Source organism: Hippocampus zosterae, chromosome 2 (assembly GCF_025434085.1).
Source record: "Hippocampus zosterae strain Florida chromosome 2, ASM2543408v3, whole genome shotgun sequence".
Lineage (NCBI taxonomy): Eukaryota > Metazoa > Chordata > Actinopteri > Syngnathiformes > Syngnathidae > Hippocampus > Hippocampus zosterae.
In genome coordinates this window covers 36,945,137-36,957,323 of record NC_067452.1, presented here as the reverse complement: position 1 = coordinate 36,957,323, position 12,187 = coordinate 36,945,137, and the positions used below count along the sequence as shown (strand labels likewise).

The 12,187-nt window shown below is 43.8% G+C and overlaps 1 protein-coding gene across 7 annotated transcripts in view; it reads right to left on the bottom strand.

The window, feature by feature from the left end:
- Positions 1-15: 15 nt before the first annotated feature.
- Positions 16-12,187, bottom strand: part of LOC127591319 (TOX high mobility group box family member 2-like) — a 154,729-nt gene continuing 142,557 nt past the window's right edge. For 6 of the 7 annotated variants that reach the window (XM_052051361.1, XM_052051373.1, XM_052051381.1 and 3 more), the window contains 4 exons: positions 8,679-8,759; positions 4,784-5,176; positions 3,590-3,729; positions 16-1,502 (listed from right to left, as the gene is read on the bottom strand). In XM_052051361.1, coding sequence (XP_051907321.1) covers positions 1,460-1,502; positions 3,590-3,729; positions 4,784-5,176; positions 8,679-8,759 — 657 coding nt within the window. In that variant the 3' untranslated portion in view covers positions 16-1,459. The remainder of the gene's footprint in view (positions 1,503-3,589; positions 3,730-4,783; positions 5,177-8,678; positions 8,760-12,187) is intronic. The other variant, XM_052051343.1, reaches the window with a different exon arrangement.

Below are 12,187 nucleotides of genomic sequence, written 5' to 3'. Positions count from 1 at the left end.
ACAGAATTGCTCCAAAAACTTTAGACATTTTATTACAGACAAAAAAAGAAAACAAAGGAATATTTGAGTCACAAAAAGAATCCGATGCTGGTCCAGTGGTATTGTACCAACAAATTCTGGAAACAAAATTTAATAACCAATGTTATAATAATAATAATAATAATAATAATAATAATAATAATAATGCACCCTGATGAAAAAAGCCAGCATCTTCTTTATTATTTATAAACCAACGTGAAAGCTTCTAACCAACTGAAATAGAATTGACCTTTTTGTCAAACCAATATTCATCAAAACAAACTGGATCTCTGGCATGACAAAGTAAAGAAGTACATTTGGCAGGATCTATACACAAAATGGAATTATATACCCCGATATCCGTTCCTCTTAAATCCTGCTACAGTGAAAACCAAAAAGATCTTTTTTTTTTTGAAAAACTCTTCACAAAAGATGAGAAAGATGAGCTCAACACAATTCTAAAACACCTAATAAAACTAGTCAAAAACTTCAAAACCCCACTGTTTTTTTTTTCTTTAGTTAACATTTCACATTTAGCTTCTTTTTTTTTTTTGTTTTGTTTTGTTTAATTCACCTGTACAAGTGGTGTCGGGGCAAAAAGAAGGTGGGGAGGATTCAAAAGGGTTTGAAATCTTCCAACTCTGCACTTCGGCAACATCCTGAGGTCACGTGACGAGAGTCGACGCTCCCAACTGTCAGAAAGGAGATAGCGATTGTTTTTCTTTTTATTTTCTTTCTTTTTTTTTTTGGGATGTCCTCCTCCTCGTCTCTTTCTTGTAACACAGTTTTGGGTGGGTGTGTATTCCATCACCACATTTTTCAATGAAAGAAACTCAAGTCAGCTAAATACACACATAAGAAGGATCTGATTTTGGTGGTATATACAATCTCTGTGAGAAATAAAAGGAACTTAGAAAGTCCTTCATTTGGGGCAATGATGAATTTTGCAAACATCTCACGTGTTTGCGACGAGCGCGAAAATGTCCTGAAGTACACGCACCCCTTCCGCTGAGGCGCCTAATTTGGAGAGCCCTACTCTTTGAGGATGCTTGGAGCATGTCATCTCCGATGAGGAGGCAAAGGGGGGGGAAGCATCTCTAGGAAATTCAAAAACAAAATGAGAAGTATTTTTGTCTTTCTTTCCAGTATGCTGGCAGAAGCTCAGAGCTCACTGCCCCCGCAAAAAAAAGGAAAAGTTCACTGATGAGAGAGAGAGAGAGAGAGAGAGAGAGAGAGAGAGAGGGTGCCTCGGGCGTGTGGCTGATCTAAGTGCTTGGCGAATAGGTGAAGATGCTGGAGCAGTCTTTGGGATTTTTAAAATCCGTCAGAAGAAGAAGAAGAAGAAGAAGAAGAAGAAAGCAAAATGGTGTCGAAGCAGATATATTGATGATGTTACGTTGGAAAATCTCCCTGGAGTCACACGTGTGGAGGTCTTTCAACTTCAAGTGAGGTAGAGAGGCTTGTCCCGAGGTCCCATGCCACTGCTGAAAAAGAACAGATGTTCGGTTCATGTCATGCAGGGGGGGGTGCATCACTGGATGTTGTACGCGTACGGCATTTACAACCATTGTCAGAGAGGGATTCAGTGAACGTGTTTATGTCAAAATATTAGAAAGAGCTACAATTGTGGTGCTGTCAAGTTGTTAATAATATTTGAATAGATATGATTTTAGAATGGGCGGCCCGGTGATCCAGTGGTTAGCGCGTCGACCTCATGGTGCAGAGGTCGTGGGTTCGATTCCAGCTCCGGCCTCCCTGTGTGGAGTTTGCATGTTCTCCCGGGGCCTGCGTGGGTTTTCTCCGGGTGCTCCGGTTTCCTCCCACATTCCAAAAATATGCATGGCAGGCTGATTGAACACTCTAAAATTGTCCCTGGGTGTGAGTGTGAGCGCAGATGTTTGTTTGTCTCTGTGTGCCCTGCGATTGGCTGGCGACTGGTTCAGGGTGTCCCCCGCCTTCTGCCTGAAGACAGCTGGGAGAGGCTCCAGCACCCCCGCGACCCTAGTGAGGATCAAGCGGCTCGGAAGATGAATGAATGAATGAATGAATGAATGAATGAATGATTTTAGAATGGGCTGCCCGGTGATCCAGTGGTTAGCGCGTCGACCTCACGGTGCAGAGGTCGTGGGTTCGATTCCAGCTCCGGCCTCCCTGTGTGGAGTTTGCATGTTCTCCCCGGGCCTGCGTGGGTTTTCCCCGGGTGCTCCGGTTTCCTCCCACATTCCAAAAACATGCATGGCAGGCTGATTGAACACTCAAAAATTGTCCCGGGGTGTGAGTGTGAGCGCAGATGTTTGTTTGTCTCTGTGTGCCCTGCGATTGGCTGGCGACTGGTTCAGGGTGTCCCCGCCTTCTGCCTGAAGACAGCTGGGATAGGCTCCAGCACCCCCTTGTGAGGATAAAGCGGATCGGAAAATGGCTGGATGGATATCAGAATATTATATTGCACATACTGGATTATCAGAATCTTGAGGCTGGCTGGTATGTTGGACTCTCAGAACGTTTTCTTACTTGTAACATGACCAGAAAACCCATCCTGAGATCCACCCATCCATCCACCCATTTTGTCTACTGCTCATCTTGCTTATTGGAGGCTTCAGCCCATCCCAACTGATGTCCGGAGATACCCATCGCAGCATCCAGAGACACTCACTGACTCACACTCGCATCTTGTCACTGAATGGCAACCGGGGAAGGTAGTCAGGCAAGTGAATCGCCATCAAACCAGTAACTTGTCATTGTGTTATTTTACATTCAAATAAAGACGATTCATAATTAAATAGCAAATCCAGTCAACCGTTTCTTACCCGCGTCTCTTAATCAGACTCAGTTTAGTAAAATGTCATTTTGATTGTCAACCATTAACTATATATCTCCATAGAAATACATATGTTAATGATGTTTGATTGAATTAATCACAACATTCTGACACTTATCTCGTTTTTGCGACTGAAATGAGGCGGTGCGTTTAATGCCGTCTCTTTTCGTGACGAACATGAGTGACAGATGGAGACAGTTGAAATTTAACTAATGAGGTGAATGTAACTAAACTAAAGTCGTTGGCTTGCGAAGCCCCCCCCCCCCCCATCTTATGATTTTTGCTTTGCACCCCAAAAGATTGAACCCACTCTCGGTTTGGGGCAAGCCTAAATACTTGTTGCAAACGTGATTTGACTCGGGCATGATCCCAGTTGACATACAACGACAGAATGGGCCCCGAGTGGAGGAGCTGGTGACTTCCCGCTCCTTCGCACCGCTGCATAGCGAAATGGAGTTTCAGGTGTGAGACAAAACAGGAGCCCTCTTGTAGCCGCTTGAACGGCTCGATTCGATAAGGCGACATGTGCCAAACAAAACAAAGGCAGAGTTAATTGGATAGCAGGGCTGGAAATGACATCCTGCTTCTGCGTCTCGCTTTTGAGGAGGTACGTTGGAAAATAAGAGCGCATTACTAATGGAGTTTTAAATATGGCCGCGTGACAGTGAAGTGGTTTATAGCAAGTCATTTGGAAAATTCATCAAATGGCTAACAATTTTTCATTCGGTGACATCTGTTGTGTTAATCCTTTACCTGCAAGGGTTGGGTCCACAATCTCTGTTGCAGTATTCGCTATCCCAGTCTGGGTTCTGGCCATGCACTGGATTTGGAGCCCCTGGTGACTGCGAGCCCCCCACACTGTTCTGGTACTCGGCCTGAATATGGGAAAACCCCTGAGGGTCAAACATTTTATGAGTGAAATTCAATGAGAAGATGTTGCACTGCGGGCTGGGGCTGTCCATGAATTGTTCCAAATTAAATGTGTAATAATAAAGTAATAATAAAGAAAAAATATTCGGGGAATAAACAGTGTACGGCGATACATTGAAGTTCAATCTCATTGAATTCTGTGACCCTGGGCAAGTTATTGTTTGGTTTACTTTCAGGATAAAATTTTGCGCGCAGTGGGCAAGTGATTAGCACATCTGCCTTCCTGTGTTGAGTTTCCATGCCCCCCCCCCCCCCCCCACACACACAAACAAATTTCCAACGTTAAATGAAGTCTCTAATTGTCCTTTTGTGAATGGTTGTCTATTTGTGCCCTGTGATTGGCAGGGGACAAGAAATGCTGATATAAATGCCGTTTTTAGCAATATTGTAATTTATAAGACATTCCCGTTCAAGAAGTGCCATGCATCTCATTTTTTAAAATTTGAAGTGTCGTACATGTATATCACAAAACCAACTACTAATATGAGGCAAAACATGAAAACATAACATTCAATTATAGCATTTGATTATGGGTGACAACATGGTAGCTAGCCCGTTGGACGCTAATCAGCTCATAGCTAGCGCAATAGGCTCATGTAGCCATCGACACGTTCACTCTGCTCACAAACAGATGTGACTCAAATGCGTGAGAACAGTCCCAGCAGAGCCAATTCAAAGTCCCGTTCGGAAAAAGGTAAGAGTTGGTTGTGCTTTAAATGCGATGGCAATGAAAAAAAAAAGCAGGACGTAGAAGGCGACAAAAATATGGCGCTAAACATTGCTTACTGGAAGTAGCACTTTAACGCATTCATTTGCGTGAGTATAACTAATGACATGGAAACACCCGGGCAAAATACTTATATCGCTGCTCTTTTCTGCTTATTTGATGGTCACAAACTCCAAATTGTAGAACTTTTGGGGCAACTTCAAGGTAGCACTCTCTCACTGACTCCGTACCGAAGTACAGTAAACGTGTTGAGGCAGTAAACTAAGCTTCTGATGAAAGTTCACACCCACCTGTTGGCTGAGAGGTGGGGAATGCAAAGGTGCCTGGAGCCCCATTTGGTGCGAGATGATTGGCTGCGACTGCTGCATGCGGATTGGCTGGTTGAGCAGTGAGCTCTGGTGCAGGGAGAGCTGGGCATGGGGGTGCAGGGGTGGGCTGATCTGGAAGGGAGCAGGGGGCGAGGCACTCATGCTGGGTGGCAGCATCTGCGATTGGCTGAGAGTGGAGGCCAGGCTGTGGCGTGGGGGCCCCGCGTAGCTCTGGAGGTCCGACAGGGGGAAGGAGCCCGATGGGCCCAGGTAGGGGGACGAGGGCTGAGGACTATACAGGGGCTGCTTTGGGGGCAGCAGGTGGGAGGGCTGGCTTGTCTGCTGGGCACTTTTTGGCTCTGGATCATTATATGTCTGGAAATAAGACGTCATATAATCACATACAGGTTATGCCCCCCCATCTTAAATGTTATTAAATAGTATAGTGACATATTTGTGGCGGCCCGGTGATCCAGTGGTTAGCGCGTTGATCTCACAGTGCAGAGGTTGTGGGTTCGATTTCAGCTCCGGCCTTCTATGTGGAGTTTGCATGTTCTTCCCGGGCCTGCGTGGGTTTTCTGGAGGTACTCTGGTTTCCTCCCACATCCCAAAAACGTGCATCACAGGCTGCTTGAACACTTAAAATTGTCCCGAGGCGTGAGTGTGAGCGTGGATGGTTGTTCGTCTGTGTGTGCCCTGCGATTGGCTGGCAACTGGTTCAGGGTGTACCGCGCCTTCTGGCCGGAGATGGCTGGGATAGGCTCGAGCACCCCCGTGACCCTTGTGAGGATAAAGCGGATCGGAAAATGGATGGATGGATGGACATATTTGTGACTAACTGGCAAGCAGTCCAGTGTGTGACCCGCCTTTTGCCAGATGCTGGCAGAGGCTCCACAGGCTCATCACAACAGAAAATAAATACCGTATTGGCCCGAATATAAGACGGTGTTTTTTTGCCATTGAAATAAGACTGAAAAAGTGGGGGTCGTCTTATATTTGGGGTCTAGACATTATATCCATTCACAACGCTAGATGGCGCCAGATATCATTGAAGTGAATGCTGAACTTGACTACCCAGGCCAAAGCGAATCCCTGTCATGACGAATAAAAATAAAAATAGTGGTAGCACGAAGAAGAAGAATAAAAAATAGCGGTGAGAATGAAAAGAGAAGAAAATAATAGAAGAGATAACAGAAAATGGAGAAACGTAGCGACAATCTGGAGAAAAGTGGGTCGAAGATCTGCCAGGTTACCCGGCAGCTGAGGAGAAGTTATGATGTCATTTACATTTCAAAAACCAGAAGCCATTCATTTACGAATGTGATTGGACTTTAGTTTACATATTTAAATGTTCAGATATTAAGATTTGAATGAGGCAAAATAACATGCTTTTTCTCTCAAATACTGTATATTGTTCGAATCATTTGTTTTAGATGTCCTGTAATTATTTTCTTTATAAAGTATTGTTTTCAAACTTGAGTCTTGAAAAAGAGGGGGTTGTCTTATAATCAGGGCCGACTTGTATTCGGGCCAATCCGGTATTGAACTTTTTTTCCACCATCCATGTGAACCATAACCATCCAACCATCCATTATCTGAACTGCTTTATCCTCACGAGGGTCACGTGCGTGCTGGACCTATCCCAGCTGACTTCAGGGAGTAGGCGAGGTATACCCTGAACTGGTTGCAGGGCACACATAAACAAACAACCATTCACACTCACAATCAGACCTAGCGACTATTTAGAGTGGTCAATCAACCTACCCAAATCACGATGGTCCTCCTATAGTCAATACTGGGTATTGGTATATTCAGGTACTGCTATATGGTTGCGCAAAAATCACCCCCTCCGTCCATTTTCTATAGCACTTGTCTTGCATTAGGTCGTGGTGAGCTGGAGTCCGGCAACTGACTTTGCGAAAAAAAAAAAAAAAAAAAACAGGTACATCCCTGACTGTCTGCCAGTCAGTCATTGGGCACATGTACACCTACAACCTACAAATTTTGGTCCGAGTGCTGAATTGCCTAACACCATTCACACTGATGGACAGTTTAGAGCAGGCATGTCCAAAGTCCGGCCCGGGGGCCAAATCCGGCCCGCGGTCGAATTTCATCCGGCCTTCGGCCCGTGTCATAAAATCAGTGCCGTCTGGCCTGCAGGTTGGGCGCAATGGAACACGTGTTGCATTGACTGAGGTCTCGTAGACTGGTGAGTGACGTTTCATAGAGTACTGCTTCCCTCTAGTGGCTAAATGAGTAATAGAATTCACTAAATGAGTAATAGCATTTAGACACTAGAGGGCATCACTCACGAGTTAACAAGACATCACTCCGTGTTTATATTGACTGATATGTCATATTTCAAATGATCCTTGCAGTTGTGGATATGTGTATTGCTTGTTCATTTCCCCGTTATTCGAGTCAAAGGTTTTGTGACTATTAAAAAGTCATGGTGATACATTTTATGTTTTAAATCAATCAATTTGCACTCAGGAGACTTCTGTTTAAGAAAAAGTCAAGTGAATAAGCAGTTGCATGTGATATACCTGTTTCAAATGAACCAAAAGAAATTCTTAAGATTGATATATATATAGATTGACATAAAATCTGGCCCCCTTGGCAAAAAGTTTGGACACCCCTGGTTTAGAGCCTTCAATTAATCCAACATGCATGTTTTTGGAACGTGGGAGAAAACTGGAGTACCTGCATAGAACCCACATAAGCACAGCGAGAACTCGACACAAGAAAGCCAAAGATTCACATCGCTAATGTCAGAACAGTGAAGCAGACATGCTAAACCCTTATCCCACAATGCCGTGCAGCTCCAAAATGAATCTCAACTTAATTTTCAATCGATCTTCAGCTTGACAGCTTTCGCGATGTATTTTCCGTGCCCTCCTTGTACTACGGCTGACGAATGAATGGGCAGATGAAATTTGATGTTTAGCACGGAGGAGGAGGGGCGGGGTGGGGTCGGGTGTAAAAACTCACACCAACTCCGCCTCACCAAAACTTGTTGACTTGACCTTTCCCATGGCGGGCGCTCAGAGCAAGTGTAGCACCCACAGTGCTGCGCCGCCTTTCGCCCTTTTATGATGAGCTGTCACACTGTTCAGCTCCAACCATCAGTGTTGATTAGACGGTAATGGAGCTCATTTGTATGAATAGATCTGAGGCTGGGGTAATGATCAATAGACACCTTGACAGAGATGGGCGAAGAAGACACACACACACACACACACACACTCACAGGGCTACTTAGACATATATAGAAAGCAAGGCAGAGAAATGAGGCTGTTTGCTTGCAGAACAAATGGAATGACAAAAGGAATCTTCCTGGCACTATGTTGTGTTGTTAATACAAGGCGGCACTAAACAATGCGATCCTCAGCTCTCCTCCTCGCTCTTCTTTATTCCACTGCTGCCAGATTCCTGTAAATCATTTTCCAGGGCACGCAAATGCTACTCATCCGAATTAACAAGAAGCTAAAAATAAATGCTTCAAGATCTTATTCCTGACATGGTGCCTATTGACATTCTGTTGTAGGCACAGACGAGAGAGAGCGAGAGAAAGAGAGAGAGAGAGTAATGTGCTCTCTATCCTTAATCCATCTTTCTGTAGCCGTCGTGGTCATATGCTTGCACTATGAGTAGTTGAGCCATCCCCACGTAGCTCACGATTGCATCGACGATAATCCGCACCCGAAGCAAATCAGGTATTGTTCAAAATATGGATGGTTGTCTTTGAATCTCATGCCCCCCCTTCCCCCTAACCCTCACCCTCTCCACCACAGAGGCCCCTCCCAGCCCATTAGTGGGGCTTTTCCATCCAATCCATCATCAGTCTATGCCTGTGCCTGTGTGTCATAAGCGTTACCTTGGAAACCAGACTGGCTCTGTACGCTGCCAAGGCTTTCAGGTACTCCTTCTTGGCCGCCTCAGTTTTTCTCTTGTAACCCTGAGAAGAAAGGTGAAAATCAAAACACGCACTTTCAGGTGAGACGAGGGCTTGACATGCTCGTGCACAGAAACGCACATGGACGCACGCACACACACACACACTTTTAATGTTTCCCTTTCCATCAGAGCCAATGGCACAGAACATTTTTATTTCCTCACTGCAGCACTAATGCTGCCTCATCTCAATGCGTCTCCCTCCATTGTAGAAACACATCATTTCCATTCCAATCCACCCGGAGAAATGAACCGGAACTTCTTTCTTTGAATCCTTTCAGCTCCCAAATAACAGTCCTATCAGCACGCTGACATTAGACACTCGCGAGAGTAGCTTGCTGCAGCAGTGCAGCCTGTAAAGAGGGTTCTCCACTGCTCTCATTGTTATTACGGCAACAACTCTTGTTGATATCGGCTTTATTGTAAATGAGGACGCATGCGCAGGTTTTTATAGTACCCGGGTCGGATGTACTGTATCAGATTGATTCGGGCTATTGTAGAGATGGTTCAAATAATCGTTTTTATATTTCAATAATCAAAAGACAAATGATTGTTGCAACTGCTCGTGTTATGAGCTCTTCTACTCGAATCTGCTTTTTTTTTGGTTTCATGACTAGGAAAGCCGTTGCTTTTCATAACAGATCAATTTGTCTTTGACTGTCACATGAATCAGTTGGAAAAAAAATCAATACTTGGTTTTAATGAAGTATAAATGTATTCCCCCCATCCATTCATTTTCTGATCTCATTGGCTAAGAAATACCTCTACGTATGTGTCTATGCAGCGTCCGCGTCATTAGCCGCTCGGGCCATGAGGTGTTTCCAGAAAAAGTGTTCAAGGATTGTTAAAAGCCGACAAAAGCGAACGTCCTTGAATCAGTTCTTGACAAAACGCCAACCAAAAACCACTTCTGAGAGAGAACATGAGCTAAAGAGGACAAAAACCGATGAGAACGCAGTTAAAAGTTAAATGACCATCGTTTTTATTCTTAGTTTTTTACATCATGCACAACTCGAACTGATTGTGCAATAATCTAATTGTATCATGTATTGGTTAGATATTTTGAAACATTTTTTATGCTCTAGAAAACATCTATGGCTGAATTTTCAGGGGTGGGGTCTTGGAACGGATTAGGGCATTTACATGGAAAACATGTCTCGACTTACAAAATTTTCGAGTTAAGAAACTTCTTCCAGAACAAATAGAGTCACCACTGTACTGTCAATGGTATCGTCGGTATTAGACTCCTCAGTATTACAGGATGTTTTAGTGATAATATTGAAAGCAGATAATTGAGATTAATTGGTAGAAATCAATGAGTATAATGTAAAACTATATATCAACTGGGTGAGGTCATTTTTTTTCATGGTTCAGTGTTACAGCAGGACATGTTTGAAATCGATGAATAAGAAAAAGACGAATGGAAAGTTGGAGAAGTCACTTGAATAGAAGCATAGTTGTATGATGGAGCTACTAAGTACACAATATTAGAATAACATGCCTGAATAAAAGCATAGTTTCATCATGAGATGAAGCAAAAGAAGCCAACGGTTCTACTTTAGATTATAATGGCCTCAAGGTAAAACATAATGACCTCCTACTTACTTATTAGCAGAGCAGCGATGAGATTGAATAGAGCGACAAAAGCATATGACCGCTTGTCATGAAAAAGGGGATTGTCAAGATGCCCTTCAGCGCCACAAAGGCCAAGGTGGACTGATTATATATTCTTGGTAGGATCAAACACAGAAAGAGAGTGGTACACAAACTAAGGTGAATACACCGTAAAAAATACATTTGCCGACTTTATTTATTTCGATTCTCCAGTTTAGTTATGTTTGTGGTTCTTAGCTAACACAAGCAATTTTGTTTTTCAATGATATACCAAATATATACCGGATTTTTCGCACGATAAGGCGTTTTGGAATATAAGGCCCACCTTCCATCAATGGCCAATTTAAAAACGGTTTTCATATGAAAGGCAATATAAGGCACAAAGAATAGAAGCGACAATGGTGGCTGTGATTACGGTACGCATCCACTAGATAAAGCTACATTGAAGCGAATACATTAAAATACAGCTTTATTCATATTGCGCTTTCATAACCGCTGCAGCGGTAACAAAACGCTTTACAGAACATTTAAAATACTTTGTCCAAGAAATCAGAATATAGATGCATACAGTATATAAGGTGCATCGCAATATAAGGTACACTGTCGGCTTTTGAGAAAATTGAATGCTTTTAGGTGCGCCTTACAGTGCGGAAAATACTGTGTGTGCATCTATACATTTATGTATATCCATCCATTTTCCGATCCGCTTATCCTCACAAGTGTCGAGAGAGAGAGGGAGAGAGAGGGAGAGAGAGAGACACACACACAGTGGCGGCACGGTGGGCAACTGGTTAGAATGTCCGTCTCACGGTGGAGAAGTGCACTTTTCCCGATTTCTAAAACCATGGCTGGCGGGTTAATTGATTGCTCTAAATTGCCCTTGGGTGTGATCGTGTGAGTATGAATGGCTGTTTGTCAATGTATACCGTGTAATTGGCTGGCAACCAGCTCAGGGTGTGCCCCGCTTACTGCCCTAAGACAGCTGGGCTCGGCTCCGGCACGCCCATGACCCTCGTGGAGGATAAGTGGTTCAGATAATGGATGGATGAATATATACAGTCGATACTCTTTTGGTGCGGCTTGACGGCAGCCTGCTACATCTCGCTTCATCATCGGTGAGTCAGGCAAATCAGTGGATGAAGACTACACACTATGCAACGGTTCTGTCAGGTTCTGGCCGTGTCATTTGGTGTATGGTGGGCCTTGTACTGTTCATACACATGGCCAAGTCATTCAACTCTGTATTAGATATTCCCTTAAAATATCCAAAGCGGTAAAATGTCCAGCTTCATTAACTTGGACTGTTTTACTGGTGCTGTCACCCTTCTCCTCCCTCGTTCAGTGGGTAGAATTAAATTTAGAGAGAAAATCATTATAACGAGAGTCGGCGGAGTAGGGGATAAATGGGTGGATTATCTTTAGAAAGAGTAAAAACTTGCTCAATAAGGTGAGTGTTATCTCACAGCAATGTTCTGGTAATTACACAGTGGATATTGTCCACTGCAAGACCCAACACACACCAATCACTGGCGCGCTGTTGTGGGATATCACGGGGTGGAGGGGGGGGGGGGGGTCGCTATTGTTTCTTATATTACTCACAACAACAAAAAAAAGCTTCATTTTCTCATTGATTCATGTAATTCTAAAAGACGCTCTAATGGTGACCTCATGACCTCAACTGTTTTTACAAGACCACGTTGTGTTTTTCGGTGCGCACTGTATGGAACACGGCGCTCACAAAGGCACAGTGACACACACTCATTCTGACAGGAAATAGTCAATTTCCAAATTAATTCCCATGAGAACACATTAGAATGA